This window comes from Lepeophtheirus salmonis, chromosome 7 (genome assembly GCF_016086655.4).
Source record: "Lepeophtheirus salmonis chromosome 7, UVic_Lsal_1.4, whole genome shotgun sequence".
NCBI classification, from domain to species: Eukaryota; Metazoa; Arthropoda; class Copepoda; order Siphonostomatoida; family Caligidae; genus Lepeophtheirus; species Lepeophtheirus salmonis.
The window spans coordinates 4477783-4500416 of record NC_052137.2 but is presented as its reverse complement, the minus strand read 5'-3'; the positions used below and the strand labels follow the sequence as shown (position 1 = coordinate 4500416).

The 22634-nt window shown below is 30.5% G+C and overlaps 2 protein-coding genes across 3 annotated transcripts in view; one reads left to right on the top strand and one right to left on the bottom strand.

Moving 5' to 3' along the window:
* The window catches only part of LOC121122175 (protein amalgam), a 177283-nt gene that overhangs the window by 95602 nt on the left and 59047 nt on the right, over window positions 1-22634 (top strand). The gene's annotated exons all lie outside the window — the stretch shown is intronic.
* LOC121122174 (ectonucleoside triphosphate diphosphohydrolase 3) lies at window positions 13819-20705 on the bottom strand. Its single transcript, XM_040717184.2, has 4 exons — window positions 20495-20705; window positions 17111-17521; window positions 15943-16280; window positions 13819-15036 (listed from the first exon to the last, which is right to left on the bottom strand). Exons 1-4 carry the CDS (start codon window positions 20536-20538, stop codon window positions 14432-14434), a joined length of 1398 nt encoding a protein of 465 aa, XP_040573118.1. The 5' UTR covers window positions 20539-20705; the 3' UTR covers window positions 13819-14431.

The following is a 22634-nucleotide window of genomic DNA, read 5'->3' as shown; positions in this document are numbered from 1 at the left end:
ATATTATATATTTATACTGTATTTCGATTCTATTTACAAGTAAAATAAATATCGTGGAATGATGACAAATCTTCTTTCATTATGTATAAATACAGTCGTAACAGTTCAATGATTCATTGTTCGTATAAAATATCACTAAAACGTTTGACTTTTGTACAGCCTTTGTTGTCAAATTGTACAAATAACTGTTATTGATCTGTTAAATAGCAGAAATACTTGTACTTCATGGAAACTTTTTGCATATAAACTAGGGATGTGGCTGTCCTAAAAAATTTGACACTCTGATCCCATATTAAAACTTAGGGCCGTCCAAAGTGGAACTCCTGTAATTCTTTTATTCGAATTCAAAATGTTTTACGTCCACACGAGGAAGAAATCATGCTTAACCCGAGCCAGTTAGGAGTATTGATGTACAGAGATGTATTTTATCTATCCTAGAATGTGGGTTCGGATTTTTTTATTTCACTCTGAACAGGCTTTTTTTTCCCAAGCTGTTATTATTTAATTCTTGATGCCAAAACATCTAAATATAAACTAATAACTAGTTCGTGTACTCATAAGAGATGGAGAGTAACAATGAGGGGTTGCTCGGGAGTTGAAGTCTAAGTACTTAATAAACTCCGGGTAGAATAGAGGATAGGCAATGGAATAATTACAGCCTATATGTTCTTGCTATTTAGGTAGTGGTAAATCCTATGAATTTTTTACGCGGCTCATTTTTTATTTTATTTTGGGATGTGTATTCTGAATTTCCTTCGCAGTTGTCAATATAATTGAAGTCCTGTGTAGTGAACATCCTTCCTAAATTCAAAACTTGATGAAACATTATGTAAATTATGTAAACTGTATGTCCTTGTTCAGAGTAGAATTAGGAAAGTAATGCCTTTGTATATTTCATTCTCCTCCCTTGTCACAGCTGATTGTAGCTGATCCCTACCAAAACATGTGCCGTGTCTCCGACATGTTTGACCTACTACATACTTGCTACTCAGCACACTCGCTGTCAAAATTTATAAAATATATCTTATATAGTAAATAGTGACATGTTAACTTTTTAGTTTTATTTAATTGAAGACAATGCCTAGGTATGAAATAACTAATTGACTTCCATAATTCCAATAAAATAAATAACTATCTTTATAATCCTGAAGTTTATTTTACCGTTCCATCACTATTCGAACTTGGGAAAAGGAGAGAGAAAGAGTGTGTATATTCTTCCATTACACTTCTTAATATCGTGCATCTAATAAGTGTTTTGTCCACACTTTTTGTCAATTCGATAAAGGTAGTTCAAGTCGTCTACTAATTTTTAGCCTACAACAGTACTTTAGATTAATTGAGCCATTTTTTGTAGGGCCTTAAATCAAGTAAATTTGAATTGAATATTGATTAACTAGAAGATCCATCTCCAAAAAGGCATTCACGAATGGCTTAGCACCATGCGGAATGTTGCACGTGCATAGTTTTAAGATTCATAGTAGTACTGAAAATTTTGTATCTATTTGACAAATTATCTGTATAATATTTATTTTGTAACTTTTGTCGGCAAAAGTGCTGGGCGGTAAGTATGTAGCATAGCGAACATATTTGAGGCAAAGCTCCCTCTCACCTAGATCTACATATCTTTTAAATAAATCATTGGCACTCACTAACCTCTATCAATGAATTCAAATACAGATAAAAAGCAAGGCTAGATAACTAAGAAAATGAATGTGATATTTTGCAAAAGCTTGTATGTCAATTTGCCCTTTTATAGATAAAAATCATTTTCAATTTGTAGATTTTATCTACTACACTATCTTATAATTTATCATTTTTTGGGAGGGATAGATAGCTGATTTTTTTTAGTGGCTGCTGTTAGTATTTTAAACAAATTTTGTAATGTGTCTTGGGGTGGCTTTATTGAATAAAATTGTGTTTCAGAGACCAAATTATGCTTCATTTTCTAGATAAAGTACTTTGTTATGTAATTAATTGTAAAAGAAAATAATTATTTGTTGTTAAAAAGGGATTAATGATTAACACACTGACATCGTTCATTGGAGACCTTAATTTGTTAATTAAGTAATTAATCGTGGAGCTTTGGAAAGAGGAAACATATATTCAGAGGATTTCTTTTTTTGGGGCTAAAACTTGAAAGAATGCTCTACAAGTAATTATCAAGTATGATTCAATTTCGTCGAAGAAATTTTATTTATTAAGTGTTATTCTAATAATAAGGAATTAATAGGTAGAAAAATATTTTAATTTGTCGAAATATTTAAGCAAAAAACAAAAAAAATGAGATTTTTCATGAGATTGCTGTGTCTCTAGAAATAATACGTAGGACGGTTGGAGAGGACCTGAAGATGAAACTGTTTGTTGAAATAGGCTGACCCAAGCAAAGCTGTTTCTGGAATTTCTCAATTCTTGTACGCAAATTTCAATCTTTTAGACTGACGAGAAGATCTTTGCCCTCAAACTGACTTACAATAGCCACAAAAACCAATGTTGGGTCAAAGCATAAATGACATTCCCCTGAACAAGTGCAGCGTATTCAGGAGCCAAAAACTAGCCTCGGTGATGGTCTGGGTGGACATCAAATCTTATGGGATGAAGACACCCTTGATCTTCATTGCCGAGGGTGTGAAGATCAATAAACATGTCTATCTGTATTTATAAGTTTGAATATTTGAGTGAAATATAACATAATTTCCTATTTGCCCCTATTAAGTACCTTAATGTTTTAATGCAATTTTTATAATTTGAAATTCATAATGATTTGTATATGTCCAGGGTGTATCTTATCTAGTGGAACACATTTTACTTTTTTCGAAAGTAAAACTTAATTGAAAGGCGTTCTGAGGTCATTTATTCAACAAAATCATCTGAAAATAGTATTTAGTACAACCTTTATTCAATATGTGATCCCTCAGTTCTAATAATTGTCTGAATACGAGTTCTATATGCCTAGCAAGCCATAACTGTGTTGTCAGATTCGATCGAGAATGGTATACTCCTTCTTGATGGAAGCCTCTAGAGACTAGAGATTCCTCTAAGGAGTAGCGCAAGCCTTCTCTTTCAGACGAACCTAAGTAACATAAGATGTTCGTGTCTAGAGATGAGTGCTGGCACATGTTGAGGTCCCAAAAGTCTGGAAAGTTGTCTGCCTGGAAGGGCTAAGTAATAACGTGTTTATGACACGTACCTTTGTCTTGAGTGAAAAAAATTGGTTCCCAACTTTTCTCTGGCCCAAGATAGCACTTTCGTATCCAGAAGTTTGATGTGTTCGATGAAGTTTGATCTGCATTGAGCCACTCCTTCCTCTCTACAAAATGGGAAGGCAGGCTCCGCAACACCCAAAACCATGATTCCAGTTGTTTTTTTTTGTGCTAAAGACATGTTTCACTGAAGCTGGGACATTGTTTGGAAGTTTGTTTGTCCGCGTTCAAAAAATTTCAAAATTTATAATCTTATTTGCTCTTTTCAAGTGTCTCAGCGTGCTCTGTTGAAAGATAAGATGTCTTGTTGTCTTTCTCTGTGATTTTCCATATCTGTTATTCCAGATTGAAAATAATTTAATGTGTATAAAGTAAATATACTGAAAATTGGACTAGATACTAAAATATATCTATATACATATGTAACAACTAACTTACAATACTTTTACAATACAAGTTGGCTACACTACAAGTGCGTTGACAGGCTATGACCTACTTTAGCAAAATTAATGTATGTTCTTTGGATTTTTCTACATTTTGTTGAATTTGTAAATAGTGGGGATGTAACAATTCTTAACATGGGACTTAAAATCGGCCATGTCCTTGTTATCTCTCCTTGAAAAAAGCCTCTACAGTCTACGTACATAGCATTATTAATACTAAATATTAAATGCAACAACAGTTTCCCAATTTAATTGATCATTCAGTAAAACCTCAAGTATATTTCGTTTACGATAATACCTAGGTTTCCACTATCCTTGATTAAGGCTAATTTGAAGAATTTATCATTCTTTTGAGCTTAAGATGCTAATAGTTATGGATGGGATTTTTGTAGAGAAAAATACAATTTGGAGATTACAAAAGGAACAAGCGCTAGCACGTGTGCTCTTTTTTTCCCTTCTTTAATAGGTTGTTGTGGTATTAATATCTTCCTCTGATAAAAGAATTCTCGTCTATCTTTTGTGTAAATGGATTTAAATATGCATATTAAAGTACATTTACAGGGTTCTGCAACAAAACATACTTTTTTCATGTGAGTGCTTTCTACAGACGGGAGTCTAGAGTATTCTTAGAAATATAGTCAGTCGCAATCATATGTTGGAGTAGTAAGGGATTTGCGTTTGACTAAAAAAAATGGAGAAAATGTTTCATTTGAATAAAACTAATTACAATTTTGCTCCTTAGTTTTTTCTCTCTTTTTAAATAATGTTCCTTTAATTGATTAGATGGAGTTGCATTGATTAAGTTTAAATAAAAATTATAGTATTACATTTATTCCATCTGACCTAGGAATCTTCTTTGAACTCCATATACATATGTTTCCTTCTCTAGGAACCACCGAGATGCAAAATACAGTTCAAGAGAATAATTTCTTCCGAGCATGTTGTCCATTGAATTTTTATGACTGCAATTTATGAAAATCCGTTAATTGCTTCAAGTACAAATATACAAAAAACTATTTTTTGAATATATTTTTTTAATTTGAAATTTATGAAATTCTTTGAAAACAAATAAATCAACTGGTAATAATTTTGCTGGAGAACTAAAATTGGTACAATCAGATCTGGTGATATGCAAGGATTCTAAACCAACGCAAGATGTTCAAATTAATTAATTGGAAGAGGATTTATTCCTGAAAAAATAATTTTTGCCCCTTTTTTTTTATTCTTTAGGAAATTTAAAAAACAAAACAATTTTTAAACATTTTTTATAGGTTAATAAAATGTTTATCAATTTTAATTAATGGAAAATAACTAAAAAAAATTCTTAGTATCTATTTGACTAAGTAAAGGTTTTTTATTTTTATTTGATCGAGTTGTGCGAGTTAAAGATGACCAAATAGGACAATATAATTTTGGATAGGTCCTTTTCATACCATAGGACAACTTTTCCGCTCTATCCGAGATCAAAATTCGAAAAAAGTTAAAAATTAAACACCTCTACTCCAGGTTTAAAAAAAAAAAAACTTGAATCCACATGTGGATAAGGATGGAGTAGAAACAAATTTGAAAAAAGGATACACTATTTTCTTTTTTGAAATAGGTTCTAAAAAGCAAAATATATATTTGTTTCCTAAAAAAAACAAAACACGTATTTAGATATAGACCCTCTCAAAAAGGCCACATGAAGAACCTTTAAAAAATGAAGTGAAATATTATTTTTTTTAAAAGTGATTAATTTTTGAGGGAGGGTAATTAAAAAGTACCAAATGAATTGATTAATCTTAATAGAAAGATATGAAATAAAAAATAAATCCTTATAAATTTAGTCAATGTGTCAATCAGAGATGGTCCGGGTCGTGACATCGGATTCGAAGTACTTAGGTACGTACGGTATAAGTAATCTTGTATTATCCAAAAAGGGCCAAGACCCAAACTTGCTTCGAATACTTAAAATTTTTACGGATCTTAAAAAAAGGTCCAATGGATTTTTTGGATCTTAAAAAGCTTAGAGCATTACTTAATCCTAGTGTAAACAAAAGATATTATCTTGATTTAACGTAGCATTTCTATTTACCTTGATTAGTGCTTGGAGTGCTATCTAGATAAACAGTTGCATCACACACATTGTTACCTTACTTGTATTATTCAACCTTTCTTCCGAAAAGAAACAGAAATAAGTCTACTAATCAGTTGGTAGTTCCTTTATCGGTCTAGCGGTTCAAGAACTGGAACTGACAAAGTTGAACCGAGTTTTTTATTGTGAAAATGCAGCGTTTTCCAATGATTTTTTTTTTTTTACATCGCTATGACGATTCATTTTTATCTGAGTTCTAAATAGCTAAGGGCTTCTAATGTATTTGGAAAAGTGGTTTTAGGCTCCAGATAAAATTTTACTCAAAAAGTAACGGATAAAAAACTTTTATTAAAGATTTATTTTCTTAAAAATAAATGTCAAAATTTAATATTTAAATTTATTTCAATAAATTTAGTTTTTGTGACTAGCTATAGATTTCTAATAGCAATTTCCACAATTTTTTATTTTTTTTAAATTCTTGAGCAATTTTTAGATTATAAAGATCCAAAATTCGGGTAAAATACTCATAAATTCGAGACAAGTATTCTTCTAACTTTGGCTTCTAATCTAGATTCGAAAGTTTGGATACCTGATATTTTCTTTATTACTCCAAACCGAACCAAATCCGAGAAAATGTGAATTCGTCTAATCTTTATTGTCACTGAAGTGATTTAATGACTGAAAGTCATGTTTTTAATTACATATTATTGTAGTTGAAATTTATCAAAACTACAAATATATACATTTTCCCACTAATTAAGAAGTTTTTATCAAAAATGGGTCGTTTATATTATATATATTTTCTACAAAGTCTTATCAAAAAGCAATAAAAATGTATACACACATAAAATATTACTTTATATTTTATGAAAAGTTAATTATTTATCTAGGCGTATCACAGGTTAGCATACATTTCCAACTCTGAACTAACGGATTTTTGTAAAAATACATTTTATGTTAAAATTACATCTCTTAATGACTTAAAAAACATTAAATGTGTTCTTTTTTATAAAAAAAACAAACTATATATAAGTTGTTGTACCGGGTGGTCTATTCAAATCTGACCACTTACTAATTCAATAATTACTGAAGGTTTATATTTCAATAATATAAAGCATTAAGGGTTAGTTACAAGACAAAACAAACCTGAGCTTACGTACAAGGGGAGAAAATATCACTTAAAAGGGGTCGACAAGTTTCCATTCGTGCACTCCAAGAAGTTGGGCGTCTCCATGACCACCGTCTACGCTGTCATCTTGGGGTTTTACATGAAACTATCCAGAGAGCTAAAAAAAAAGGGTTGAAAGAGCTTTGCCAGGCTGGAGAAGCCACTTGAGACACCAGACATGAAATAAACCCCGTTGCAAGACTTTTTTGTATGAGTCTTTTGGCCCTCTACAGCCTTGATGCCAAACCTTAGATTACACCTTTTGTATGCATGCCGAGGGGAAGGTTTCCAGTGTCTGTTATCCAAACATTGAGGCCCTCAAAACCACTGTCAGCAAGCATTGGTGCACCATGACAGAAGACCACATCCGCATCGGATGCAAGTCTATCCTCCTGGACGCCATCCTTATCGTTAAGGGCGAGGCTACATTAATGAATAAAATAGCTCTGACAAAAAATCTATTTATAATATTAATTTTGTTGAAATTCTATAGTTAATTTATTAAATATATCTTGTTCAAGTTTAAAATTCAAATTGTTCAGATTTTAATTAACCACTCAGTAAGTAACTCTAATAAAATACTGTTCTGTCGATAATAATAAGAATAGTCCATTCAAAGCTAGCTTAACCTATTTGTTACCCATGTAACGTTTTATAGTTATACTGTTTCGAACAGTCTTAACTATATCAAAGCACCTTGTATACCTGTTTGTACGGGACCCAAATCCCAATCTCTGTCAGAGCCGGTTTTATCGTGAGAGGGCTAGGGACAATTATTTTATTTTTTGGGAAATCAAATGAAAGCTCTTTTATATTTCAAATTCCAATCATAAATTTTTCAATCAATTCCCCATCTTATTTGTTAAATCAATGACTGCTTTAATCAATACTTTTAAACAGTCATGTAAAGCCTCTGACTTTTTTAGCTGATTTCATTGGTATCTGAAAAAGGAATTTTCTTTTCCTTAGCAGTTGTCATTATTTTTTAATTCCTGAGTAGTGAACATCCTTTCCTGAATAGATTCAATTATACATCAAAACCTGTTTGAATGTTCGTGTGTGGTCATAAAAAACGGAGAGTAACCCTTAGGATTTGTTGCAAAGTTGTAATTGTAGGTTCTTCTTGGACTCAGAGTAGAATTGGGGATTGGGGGAATTGGGGATTAAAAAACAATGAATGTGAAACGTAATGACATTTGAAAACAACCGTATGTAGATAAAACATAGCGAGTGAGCGCGCTAGAGATTAAAGTACTCCCTGGCTCATTATTCATCACATCATATGAAATAGGACTTGTCCATTCTCAGCAGAGGATCAACTATCAACTCCAATTGATATGATTTTTAATGCTATAAAAACACTTATTAATTATAATATTTAGTAGAATTAATTTTTCCGTCTGTAACTAGACAATTTCGGATATTTAATATCACCTTTTATATTGTATTCAATTATAATAAAAAACTGTTTAAATCATTTTACTATTTTGAAGGTAGGTAATTGGATTTTGACACAAAGCAAGGCTTTTATAGACATCCATCATCAGCTTGTATAATTTGTGTTCGTCTCATGTTATAGTTAATATTTATGTATATTCGATAATTCCGATTTTGTCCTTGATTCATGATAAAAAAAGACTTTATCAGACCTTGAAATGTTTATTTCTTGAAAAATGTTATCAAAAATTACAAGATCAATGTAATTTAATTATTGACACTTGTGATTTTTTCAAAGCAAGGCCCTTTATTTCTCAAATGTAGTGATTTTTTTTAATAAAAAAAAGTAAAAATATTTACCAAGTGTTTAAAAAGTTTTTTAAACAAATACACTTTTGAATGACTTAAAAATTTCCTACATAGTTGCTTTAATACAAAGTAGAACACAACCGTAAGCATAGTATGTGCTTGTTTATTGTACAAGTTTGCCCGCGCGTCCTATTTTTTCTTTCTATCTTGAAATTGTAGTCAACGACAGCGGATATTTGAAATTTAATTATTGCAACCTTTTAAAAAAAGGAAATTATATTATAAGGAGTATATTATTGTCATAGGAGAAGACGGATCTCGACTTTTTCGAGATATTTGGACAACTAACACTTTGAAGCAGTGCCCGTAGCCGGAGTCAGTGCCATATATCCAAATGTTATGTTGAAAATATTTATTTAATTCATCCATAAATATCAGAAACACCGGATACATTAAATTATTTTCCTTCAATAATATATTTTATTCCTACAAAAAATTAAATTCCCTTGCAGAACTCTAAGGTTATTTGAAAAATATTGGATTTGGAAATATTTAGACATACAACCCAATTTGTAAATATTGAAGAACACTAACTAATTTTAAACTGGGTCCCTTTATCACCAGAAGACTATGAATATAGTTTGTTACATAATTCTAAGAAAATATATACTTTTTATTTATTCATTTACGAGCAACGCAGCAAAATATGTTATCAGTTTTGTAATGGGATGAAAATTGCGTTGGAAAAAGGTTACATATTATTTACGTTGTGTGTGATGGATGTGAAAACAAATTGGAGTGAATATATCTATTTTTAAATGTTCATTTCCACATTTGGAGTTTTATCTTTACAAATGGGCCTCTGATAATTTTTAAACGCTAATCCACCTATTTTATTGCATTCCGCTATCGCTAATTCCGCATTTTTCTTGTCCTCTAACACTGATCAATCTTAAACAGATGCTGCAAAATTGGTAGCAGGCTGTCTCGAGTGGGCGAACTGTCCTTCTGGCTAAAATTTCCCAGTTTTGAAAACAAGTTCTTGTTCTCTCAGTCTGAAAGAGGCGCCTCTAACAGTCTGTGACGATAGTGTTGTCTTATTTGTTCGGTCCCGTCCAGCCTCAGAACTAGTGGTTCCCAACTCCCTGTCCTCGGATCAGTACCGGTCCTTGGATCCATCACTATTGGAGCACACAATAATTAATTAGTTATATGTATATGGAACGACGTAGGTCAATGAATAACGCGCTTAGTCGAATTTATTCTCTTGAACTTAATGTGTGTAGGTTCGTGCCAGGGGCGTTCCTAGAGAAGGAAATATACTTTATGTATATGACCTTCAAAGAAGATTCCATATTTATATCCAGTAAATGTAATACAATAATGTTTACTTATACTTAATCAGTGCAACTCCATGTGAACAATCAAAGGAATAAAAATTAGATATATTTAATTTATTTATTATATAATTCTTGGACAATGAAAAAGGGGGACTTATTAATTATATAATTCTTGGACAATGATAAAGGGGGACTTATTACTTCATCTACAGTTGGTAAGCGAAGAAGAAAATAAGGAGTGTAAATGCATATTTCAAAAGATAAATGATTGTTTGAGTAAGTTAGTATTTATTTTGTAGGTTGATAATTTTTTATTGCCCAATTGTATTTCACGGACAACGTGCTAAAATGCTTACTAAATGTTTTCCCGCACTTTTGTTATTTATGGATATATTTTTGAAAGGCAGTAAAATTTCAGTTTTTTTATATATTGGTCACATTTCACATCCAATATTTCCCTATTTTTCTTAATATTATTGAAAAAAAGAATTTATATTTCTATAAAACTTGATTGTTTAGGCACCCAAAATGGTGAACATCAAAAATGCTGACGTCACGCAAATATGCTCTATAATATAAAATATTCCCCACTTTCTTAATTGATAAATATTGGATCATTTACTAATATTATAAATCCTCTTAACATCCCTAAATACCAAAGGACTTGTGAAGAAAAACTATATTTATATAAAAAAACATCTTTTTTTTGACGTCACGAAACAGTTTAATGTCAGACAATACCGAGTGGTTCATTAAAATCTGAACACTTTGAATGTTATACTACAACAAGATATAATTTCAACAAAATTAATATTATAAACAGATGTTTGTCTGAGCTCTCTTGACCATTAATGTACCGCCCTTAGCAGCAATGAGGGCTTCCAGATGACGCCGGAAGTCATGGTCCTTGTTGTGGATGTAGTCTTCTGTCATGGCGTGGCTTTGAGGGCATCCGTCTTTGGATGAAGGTCACTGCAGGACTTCCTCTCGGCATGCACCCAAAAAGTGTAGCCGGGGGGGCTGGCATCAGGGCTGGGGGGCCCTGATCTGTCAAAAAAGAGGGCAAAAGAACTCAAAAGACTCATTTAAAAGAATGTTGCAGCTGAGGGAAAAGTAGCTTCTCCACCCTCTCAATGCTCTTTCCACCCCCTTTTTTGATTGCACTCTGGACAGTCTGGTGTGAAACCCCGAGATCTCTTGCATGGACCCTCATGGACTTGAAGGAATTGGCCTGGGGTGTTTTCTTTAACTTCTCCGAGTCAAGTTTGACCTTTTTGACAGAGCTCTTCCTCCTCTCCAACGTTTCAGACTTGCTGCCAGTGGTCCAGGAGACCTCCAGCTGCTTGGAGTCCGCAAATGAAAATTCGTTGATCCTATCCAAGGATCATTTTCTCGACTTGTACGAAAGCTAAAGAGCTCATGTTTGTTTTGTTTTGTAACTAATTGTTTATGCTTGAATATATCGAAATATTAATTAACTTCAATCAGTCATCCTTCATTAATTATTTAATTGGTTAGTGTTCAGATTTCAATGGACCACCCGGTATATGTTTTCATAGATGTGTCTGTAAGGTGTGACGAACAAGATAAAAAACAAGATCATCACATACCAAATAATTTGTGATATTTTGTTCATCTATCTATAAAAGTAAATATATTTTACATTAGATTTGTATAATTTATAATTTAAATTAGGGTGCCCCTTAAAAATGAATGCTTTAATTGTACTTCTCTCAAACTTCCACATTAATTAATTCAGTAGTACCAACAGACTTTCTTCCCCCTTCTTCTCGCTCTCTACGAAATACCCATCTCTAATCATGATTAATCTACTTATTTGATCGAATATTAACTATTATTTGTGACGTCATTTTCTTTTATATTCAAGGAAATGGTAGATTTGACTTTGAAATTATTCTCCGTTTTCTCCCATGAATAGTTACAGTTAAACTGTAATTATGTTGTCATGATATGGTATGAAAAATCTATATAAACAATTAATATCACCTAAAAAGTATGTTACATATAACTATAGAAGCCACCAGGAAGTTTACAGAAGGATATGATTAATTTGCTACTGTATAATGCATTCATGTTATGAAATGTTAAAAGATAGTGATGGGACGATTAATTGGAATCGGAACATCGGGTGATTTTTTCTAGAATCGAAATCAGCATCGGGAAAATAATGTTTAATTGCGATACCGATTCTTATTTATTACAGGTATTTTATTTTTTTTTTTACTTTTTAAGTTATGAAAAAAAAATACACTCCCCCAAATTAAGGAATTTTTGCTTTTTACTAGAAAATGTAATATTTGAAATTTTTGCAAAAAAATTTAATTTTCTTTAAATAACTATATTTATTTGAAATTTTTCTACAATTTTTGAATTTTTTTGCAAAAAAATTTAACTTTCTTTAAATAACTATGTTTATTTGAAATTTGTCTACAATTTTTGAACTTTTTTACAAAAAATTATTTTTTTTGTGGACAGCTTGGGATTTTCGAAATTAAAAAAAAAAAATGAAATGTTTTGGAAACAACTGTGGATTTTATAAATTCTTTTACAAAAATTCTGATTTTTTTAAATTTTTTGAAAAAAATTTAATTTTCTTTAAATAACTATATTTATTTGAAATTTTTCTACAATATTTGAATTTTTTTACAGAAAATTATTTTGTTTGTGAACAGCTTGGGATTTTCGAAATTAAAAAAAAAAATTAAATGTTTTGGAAACAATCTGTGGATTTTATAAATTTTTTTACAAAAATTCTGATTTTTTGAAAAAAAAATTAATTTTCTTTAAATAACTATATTTATTTGAAATTTGTTTTGCAAACAACTGTGGATTTGATAATTTTTTTACAAAAATTTTAATTTTTGAAATTTTTGATAATAGTTGTGGATTTTAGAAAAAAAAAATTCAAAAAATGTTGTATTTGAAATTGAAAATGAACGGCCAAGCCTCCCTCCCCCCAATACATATAAAATTATGGAAAGCCTGATAGCAAAATGTTATTTTTTACTATTATTCAGAATATAAATGTATCGGCATTGGGAATTTTTACTAGAATTACAATGTATTAGGCATCAGGATTTTTTTTTTTTTTTGAGTCGTCCCTCCTAAAAACTTACACTTTAGCACAATAAAAATCCTACAATCCATACTTTATTGAGGTATTAAAAACTATTTCAGCGTTGTTTTTTAAACTTGATAAGTTAATCCATGTATTTATTTGTCGAAATGTGTTTTTAAACACACCTAAAAGTAATTTGTTATCATATATAGTCTTTATACACACTTTTTATCAAAGTTGTTCAATTTTTGTGGGAGTCATCTATAAATTGTACAAATTAATGCCAAGCAATACGACGACTTATTATTCGTGAGAAGATTATAAAATCCTAAAGACCTTGAAGGGAAGTTTGACATGTGCCACTCAAAATTGGCAAAACAGTTTTTCTCCACATAATAAGTTTAATGAGAAACAAACATTTTGACAATATTTTCTGATTCATACTGTTCAAATTAAAAAGAACAAAATTCAACTCGAAGAAGTACGACTTCCACTCTTAAATTGCTCTAATATCTCAGATATTGCGGGGTATTTTGTATATGTACGGATGATTGATTCAAAAATCTTTTGATATTCCTTGAATGGTGAGTTGAAGGAAATAAAGTTCGTCCAAATTTTGAACTGAGTTGTGAATTTCCTATCCTCCGTGACAAAAGTAAAGAACTTTGTTATTACTTTTTGCCATGTTTGCGTCATATTAAGAAGATCAATCGATGTCTAAAATATTTTTTTGCACTATGATCCAAGGAAGACTAAAGCAGCAATATATTTAAATCCTAAGTTTTTTCCGCAGAATTATATTTTTTTGGGAGCTTGGTTGTTGAAATTAAAAACAAATCCATAAATTTTAATTTTTGACAAATTTTTTAAATATTCACCAAAAAATAAACTTAAATTATTGAATTTTTTAGAAAAAAAATTCAAAATTTATAGACACGTACAAAAAAAATAAAATATTTGGGAAAAAAATAAAAAATTCAATTTTTTCGAAAAAAATTTCTAATTATAAATTTTTTGAAAAAATTTCAAAAGTCTACAGATATTCAGAAAAAAATAATATTTTGGAAAAAAATTTCAAAAATCAATAGAAACTTACCAAAAATTAAAATCTTTGAAAGAAAAATTTCAAAAATTAAATTTTTATAAAAAATTTAAAACATTACATTTTTTTTTTACAATCCAAAAGTTTACCATATATTAAATTTTTTGTAAATAGTGAAAATTCCTCTTTTTTTTTTGTTGGGGAGGTTCAAATTTTTGAGTATAAAAAAATTACGATTCTCCCATTAATTTTTTTTAAAGATATAAAAATATATTATCTAAAATATGTATTAAATACAGAGTAAAAAAATATTTCAACCAATATTTTTATCCCCAATTATTAGGCAGGATTATCGTTTAGAATACTTCTAAAATATTCATGCTTTGCGAGTAAGAATCCCAAAGACCAACTTGCAGAAATATCCCTGAACTCATCAGCAAACCGTAAATCGTCATTTTGATCAAATTTATATCCATCTTTGAGCAACTTATGGATAAAATTGATTTTGAAGCAGTCTGATGGATGATTTTTGGATTCTTTTTGCCTTTGACACTGTTCTCGTATATGTTCTTCCAACTTTGAAAATGATGTTTTCCCGCCCAAAATCTTATAAAATTCCCAGTAAAGGGATGCCTCTCCAATATACTCATCTATAATATAGGGTCTTTCAGGATAGTCTGAAAAACAATTATCAAATATACAGTCTTTAAACAAGGAGTTCGTCGTACATTCGGATGTACTATTTGCGGGAATGAAGGAAAAGGTAAAGTCTGAGGAAAGTTTAGAGTAGCTTTCATCAAATGATGAGTCTGAAATCATGAGTCTTGTGCATTGGTTGTCCTCCAGATATGATTTCTTGAAATGAGTTGGGTAAGAAATGCACGGATCCTTAATTTCTTTGCTGAAGGATTTATTCTTGTAGAAGCCTTTGCTTATCAAGTCAACTGAAAAGTAATGCTGTTTATTTATGTATCAATAATTGTTGTTGGATTAGAATGACAAAGCATCACAAAAAATAAAATAAAATTTATATTATGTCACATATATTGTATCACGCAACCTTTCCTACAAAAAAGAAACAGAAAACGGCATGAAATCACCTCTTAGCTAACCAAATAAGTCAATCATGCCAACTGATATGTATCTTTTTAGTACTCCTAGAATATCATTGTCCCTCTATATCAATATATATGTATATATAGTATTTTTTTTTGTGTGTGTGTGGGGGGGGGAGATTTGGTTTTTGGATTTTTTATATAAAAAATCCAAAAATTAAATTTTTTATAAAAAAAAGAAAAGTTCAAATATTAAATTTTTTAGAAAGAAAATGAAAAATCCATAGGTATTATTAAAGAGTTAAATTTTTGGGAAAAATATTCAAACATTCACAGCTGTTAAAAGAAATAAAAAAATTTGGAAAAAAATTTCACAATCAAAATTTCAAAAAATAAATTTTATGAAAAAAAAGTTCAAAAGTACACAGCTTTTCAGCAAAAATTAAATTTTGGGTATACAAATATGTCAAATTAAATTGCAAAGGTTAAATTTTTTTGAGAAAAATTTAAAAAAATCTCAGATATTCACAGAAATTTTTCAAATTTTTTTGAAAATCTAAATTTTTGAAAAGTTACAAAAAATTTTCTATCCAAAATTGACTAATGGGGGGGGCTACAGCTCCTCCAGCCCAACCCCTGTGGACTCCCCTGTTGTCATATTATTTTCCAACAATTTTAAAAAGGAATTATATATTTATATATTTTTATATTTGATACTATATTACAAAATTATTAGAAAAAACTATCTATACGTTTGTATTTGTATTTAAAACTCGTTAAACATTAAAAACTCACCTAAATATCTTTTATGAGCTGTGTTTATTCCATAACAGGGTTCACTCTTTGTAAATATTGTTCTAAATTTATTATAAAAATAAATATCCATTGTGTTGCTTGAGCAATTGCCCTCGTTAGGTGTACATTCATAGCTGAGCTGACAGGAAGCACCTCCCATGTCCATGACCCCCATATTTTCCCCATTTACACCAGATAGAAAGTTGATGGTAATCCAATCATAGAGACCTTCCTTGGAACCACTGAGAATAGCGGCATCACCCTCATCTCTAAAGTCAAAATCCGAGTCTTGGAGAGAAGACCTCACAGCTGTCATGAGAGAATCCGCTGTTGCAGGGCTAAATGAGTAAAATAATCGTTTAAAAATAAGAAGAGATTTGATTAAAGAGTAGGGATGTACCGATCCCTAAATCCTCCTAAATCTAAAAGATCTATTCAAATTGAATGTAAGCGTAGAGGGCTGTCCAGATCAATTAGGAAAAGCTTTAAAGACTTATAACGAACGAAGCAATCTTTTTTATTTATTTGAAAGCTAATTTTATTTACATTCAATTATACATAATGAGATCCACCCCTCTGAATAACTTCGGCCACACGGCGCCAGAAGCATTGTCAGGACCCGGCAACTTCGTACGACTTTTTTATTATTTGAAATATACTATTTAATGATATTCAATTATTTATAAAGAGCCCTCTCTTGATAACCTCGGCCACACTGCAAGAAGCAGCTTTGGAAGGCTCTGGTGACCTCGTGCAGATCCAGCTTTGTCATTGTACGGCTAATGAACTTCTTCAAGTCATCAACAGACGAATGACACTTGGCACAAGCCTCGATATAGATATAGAAATCGCATGGGTTTATAGAAAACAATTCATATTATGTCTGGACTGTTTGGAGGCTGGGATCCAAAAGTAAGGACGTTTTGTTGTCAAGACATCCTGTACTGTCTTGTTAAAAAGTGTAATTTCTTACTTAGGCCATTCCATCCATCCAGGGAATGAAAATTATAAGTGAAAAATTCGAATCAGTACAAAACAGAGTTGGATCTGCACAAGGTTGCACGTTTTTTTAGCACGTTTTTCAAGGACTAACCACAGGGACAGAACTGATTTTAATTCCGATATAAAGGGCAGATTTAGTTCCCTTACTAAAGAAGAAATTACATACCTCAGATGTCTCATGCCGGCAGTTGCCCCTAAGAATATTCTTGTACTACTTGGCCATAGCCCACGAGCTCTTGAAATGTTCAAAAGACAAGTTTCCAGATGATTTTTTACATCATAATCATCGAGTGTGGAAATACCTTGTTGAACGGTGCAGTGCATGATACTCTTTATATCGCTTTCGTCTGTCCAGGTGAAAAGAGTGAAATGGGAATGAGATGACCCTGCATCAATAACAATTGCAGTTTTGCGCCCAGCAAAGACTGCTTCGTTGTAGAGAGTGAAGAGCGCCAGGAAGAACAACGTAAGGAATACAATAACGAATGCAATAGGGGGAGTTTTGCTTGGTGTCCATGGATGACGAGGTGCTTCAAGGGCTTGGATACCCATGGAGGCTTCGTTATGTTCTTCGAAGCTGGAAATGAGAGTAATATATGTTATACTCAAGTAGAAAGCATGAAAGGAAAAAGAGAGGAGAAGTCGTGCAGAGAGAGAGACTAAGAAATAAAAGAAGAAGCCCTCGTTTGATAGGCAGATACAAGCCTTTTTTGTAGAGTTTCTACGAGGGAAACAGTTGTAAATAAACAGTAACATAAAACATATGTACAATGATTGATAGTAAAATATTGAAATATTCTTATTCACACAAGTATATATATATTCTGAGGCGTCCACAGTATTATATAATATAGATATATATATTTGAAAAAAAAAATCCCAATATCCATAGCTATTAAGAAAAATTAATTTTTTGTATAAAACATTTCAAAAATCCAAAAGTTTTCAAAAAAAAAAAAGTCCAAAAATCCATAGCTAGTCAGAAAAATTAAATTTTTTATATAAAACATTTCAAAAATTGAGAAGTGTTCAAAAAAAAAAATCTAAAAATCCATAGCTATTCAGAAAAACTAAATTTTTTGTATAAAAAGTTTTAAAATCCAGAAGTGTTCAGAAAAAAAAAATCCAAAAATCCATAGCTATTCAGAAAATAAAATTTTTATAAAAATTTTAAAACTCCAGAAGTGTTCAAAAAAAAATCGAAAATTAAATTTCAGAAAAACTTAATTTTTTTTATAAAAAGTTGTAAGATCCAGAAGTGTTCAAAAAAAAATCCAAAAATCCATAGCTATTCAGAAAAACTTAATTTTTTATATAAAAATTTTAAAAATCCAGATGTGTTCAGAAAAAAAATCGAAAATTAAATTTCATGTATTTAATTTTTCGAAACGAAATTACAAAAAGTCACAGCTATTCTCAAAAAAATACAATTTTATGAAAAAATTTAAAAATTTATAGCTCTTTAAATAACATAAAATTGTTTGTAAAAAAATTTGAAAAAAAAAATCAAAAAGTTAAATTAAATTTCAAAAATCCAGAAGTGTTTAGAAAAAAAATCAACAATTTAATTTCATGTATTTAATTTTTCGAAACAAAATTACAAAAAAAATACACTTCTATGAAAAAATTAAAAAATCAGCTATTTAAGTAAAAAAATACGTTAAATTAAATTTTAAAATTCTTATGTGAAAAAAACAAAATTTAAAAAATCTATAGCTATTCAAATAACATAAATTGTTTGTAAAAAAAATTGAAAAGTTAATTTAAATTTCAAATATTAATTTCTTTAGCAAAAAGTAAAGATTGCTTAATTTGGGGAGGGATCTAGTCCACCCCCTACGGAAGTCCCGGATATTAGTGTTGGGTTTTGGTTTGGAAAACTTGGACCAGTCTGAGACCATTATGAAAATGGACCCATAAAGTGAGACCAAAAAATATCGGGCCACAGCCTCGAACGAAAAATTGGCATAAAAAGCCCTTAAGACAGAACTAAAAAAATTCAGTACTGGGCCGAGTCTCAACATTAACATATAATAAGTTGGTGAAAAAATAATTTCATATTTCTGTTCTGTTCGAGAACTTGTTGCCAACAAGAATCAAACTTAATAATGTCCTATTCGTAAAAGCCATTGTCCCTATAGACAAAAAACTAGGACCACCAATTTCACAGGCCACTATTTTACTGTTGTACAAAAAGTTTGGAATGTTATAAAAATGATCTTTAAGAGGTTTTGCAGGCATTTTATTTTTGTTAACATCTGATTTCAACTTTTGGCCATGACAGCTTTATAAGTTAGGTCAGCTGATTATATTATAATAAATACAGTTAAGGGGGAAATGGAAGCCAACAGAAAAGAAGATGCTGTGGCAAAATCATACATATAAATCCCCTGATATATCCCGTGAAAACGGATTCCCGAAAGAGAACCCATTTCTGGAGACCCTATACTTGTGTTGTGTGAATCCTTATTTATTCGGTCCAGTCCAGTCTTAGGACCATTCTTATCAGTCCTTAAAACTGTCGGTCCTTAGGACCGTCATTACTAGAACTGATTAAAAACAAGAGATAAATTTGAGTGACGTCATCAAGGACCAAAACTTATAAGTTTTTAGGACTGAAATGCAGGCTGAACTGGATGAAACTGTAAGTGGACTGGACGGAACTGCAGTATTCAGTCCTAAATAAGAGATAATACTACAGTACACCAGACCGTCTGGTTGCTGACTGAGAGTTTGTTCATAATGTTGGTCTGAGCAGAGTGGATTAGACTTGCAACATCCTTTCTTTTCTACTAAAGTGTATTTTATCTGGGCTAAACAGTTGACTTAACTTCATAGTAGTGACAGGAAGATTCAAAAAATGCCCGATGCCTGTTCGAATTCCGATTTTTTAATTTTATATATAATATTTAAAAATATGATTTAGTATTTTTTCTAAAAAAATTTTATTTATTTAAATTTTTCAAGAAATTTTAACTATCAAACTGTTTTTTAAATATTTGAATTATTCAAATGCTTGATAAATTTTTCAAAATTTCTTAAAAAAATTTGAATAATTAATTTTTGGAAATTTTTTTTTAAATATACGATTCGATTTTTAATTTTTTGTAATTATTTTTCCAAAATTACAGCTGTTTACAAAAAATTAAATTTTTGTAAAGAAATTGCAAAATCCACAGGCCTTTTCAACAGTAAATTTTTTTGCCAAAACATTTCAAATATTAATGTTCTAATATAAAATTTAATAAAAAAATAATCCCAATATTTAATATTTTCAAAAAATTTCAAAAACACATAGTTATTTAGAGAAAATTAAAAAATTCTAAATTTCAAAAGAAAATTATTTGATAAATCAAATTAAATTTCAAATATTACTATTTAAAATAAAAATTGGAATCGTTAATTAAAGACATGAAGATCCCAATTCCGAATCCAGATCACGACTTCTAAAGACTGTTTACAAAAAATAGCCTACAAAAATTCTTCAATTTTCATTTTAATAACATTCAAAAACTTTTCAAACACATACACATATTTTATATGTACTTACGTGCCGTAATCCGGTTCTTTTATGAGATTCTGTTTTTCCGACATTTTTTAATATCCACAATCCAGCAGGCTCATAAAAATGATATCATATCATTTACTAAGAAATGTTAGAATCAAATTAAAATAAAATTCAAATGAGAGATTAACATAATATATTTTTAAACATTTAATCTTATTCATTTCACTTGTTTTTGTTAACTAGTGGAGCTCTCTCTCTCTCTCTATTTCTTATCTGTAAGCCATATTTCAAATTTACAGATAAATAAATTACATATTATATAAGTGATAATTGATTCACATACATATGTTTAAAACTAAAAAAGGAGATTTCTACTGTATCTCTCAACCTTTCCTTCGAAAATGAGATTGAAAAAGGGAAATGAAATGAGTTAGTTGACTTACATACCGAGTGGGTCATTAAAATATAAACACTTTGTATTTTAAACTCCAACAAGATATAATTTATTAATTAACTAGAGTTTCAACAAAATTAATATAATAAAAAGATGTGTGTCTGAGCTCTCTTTATCATTAATGTAGCTGCCATTAGCGTCAATGATGGCTTTCAGGGAGTGAAGGAAGGCCTTTCGCCCGCTGAAGATGTTGTCCTTTTTCATGGCGTCCCAGTGATAGATGACAGTGGCTTTAAGGGCCTCGGTGTTTAGATGACAGACACTGCATGCCTTCTCCTCGACATGCATCCTAAATGTGTAGTCAAGGTGGTCAGCATCAGTCTGTAGGGGTCCAAAAGTTTTCCCAAAATAGTTCAAAAGAGCTAAAAAAACTCTTTAAAAAGAGTCTTGTAACGGTGAAGATGGTTTTTTTTTCATTGGTGGTGTCAAAATTGTCCTCTCCATCCTCACAAGGCTATTTTTTACACATTTTTGTAATATTTCTCTAAACAGTCTGGTCTGAAACACCAATATCTCTTGCATGGCCCTCATCAACTTGAAGGGATTGCCCTAGGCTTTTTTCTTTAACTCTTCCGGATGTAGTTTGACCTTTTTGACAAAGCCCTTCTTGTTCCTCAAAGTTTCGGGCATGATGATGGAGTTGAATGTGATACTGGAAATGGTCATTTAACTGGAGTTCGTTATTGGAAACTTTTTTCCTTTTCTCGCCTTGTACGTACGCTAGAGAGCTCAGTTTTTGTTTTGTAACTAATCGTTTATGCTTTAAAATATCAAAATTAATTAATTTCAATCACTCAACCTTAATTAATTATTGAATTAGTAAGTATACAGATTTCAATGGATATCCTTAATATAGAAAGTGGGGCCCATTGCTTGCAGTAATATTTAATTACGATAAAATCTGTGTTATTTTTAAGAGAGGTTTCATTACTTAATCACTCCATGGACACGGGTTCCATTGTAAAGAGCTGTCAATTTTCTCGTCAGTGCGTATAGCCCTTCATTGTTTTGTGGAGGAAAACATATTAAATTTCACCATATCCCAATTGGTTTTGAGTTGTCTTTACTTGACTCTATAAAAATCACGTTTTTCATAATTATGTTGCTACTGCAATTTTTGGATTCCAACTCTGTAGAGACTGTTTAATGTACAAGAATAGCCCTCAAATCAAAGTCTTAATAGGATCTAAAATTTTAAACACTTTAAGGAAGTCGAAGTTCTGCCAACAAATTCAAATTATTCCGTGACATTATTTATGTAATATATAAACTTTGTATTGAGTTCGGATTTTTCACAGTTCCTAATGTTTTAAGTCAGAATCATTGTTTAAAATCTTATTGAGTTTTGCAGCAATATTGGCACTATGCATTTGCAGGCCAGTTGTTCTGAGACAAAACAATATAAGGAGACGCCCAATATTCCATTGTTATATTTGAATCAACTATAGGCATTATATTTAAATTTGTGTAATGAGTTAAGATACCCAAGAATTATAACTATAATCTGAACTTCTTTTTTGATTGAAGAAACAAAGATTCATATAAAATCTATTAATTCTTAATCTATTATAGTAACAATATATTTATGCTAATTTTTGCGCAGTTTACGACAGCTGGAAAGGGTTAATAAGAAGCATTTGATGGCAAAAATCAACGAATGTTCGTCGATGAATACAAATGTAATTCACATTCAATTTTGAGAAAAAAATTTTGAGATTTATTTTGTGT

Excerpts from the sequence above, each read along its gene's own strand:
- LOC121122174 (XM_040717184.2), bottom strand. The coding sequence starts at position 20,538 with ATGTCGGAAAAACAGAATCTCATAAAAGAACCGGATTACGGCAC. Across the intron at positions 17,522-20,494 it reads AAAGAACCGGATTACGGCAC|CTTCGAAGAACATAACGAAG; the intron begins GTAAGTACATAT and ends TCTCATTTCCAG. Across the intron at positions 15,037-15,942 it reads AGCTCATAAAAGATATTTAG|TTGACTTGATAAGCAAAGGC; the intron begins GTGAGTTTTTAA and ends ATTACTTTTCAG.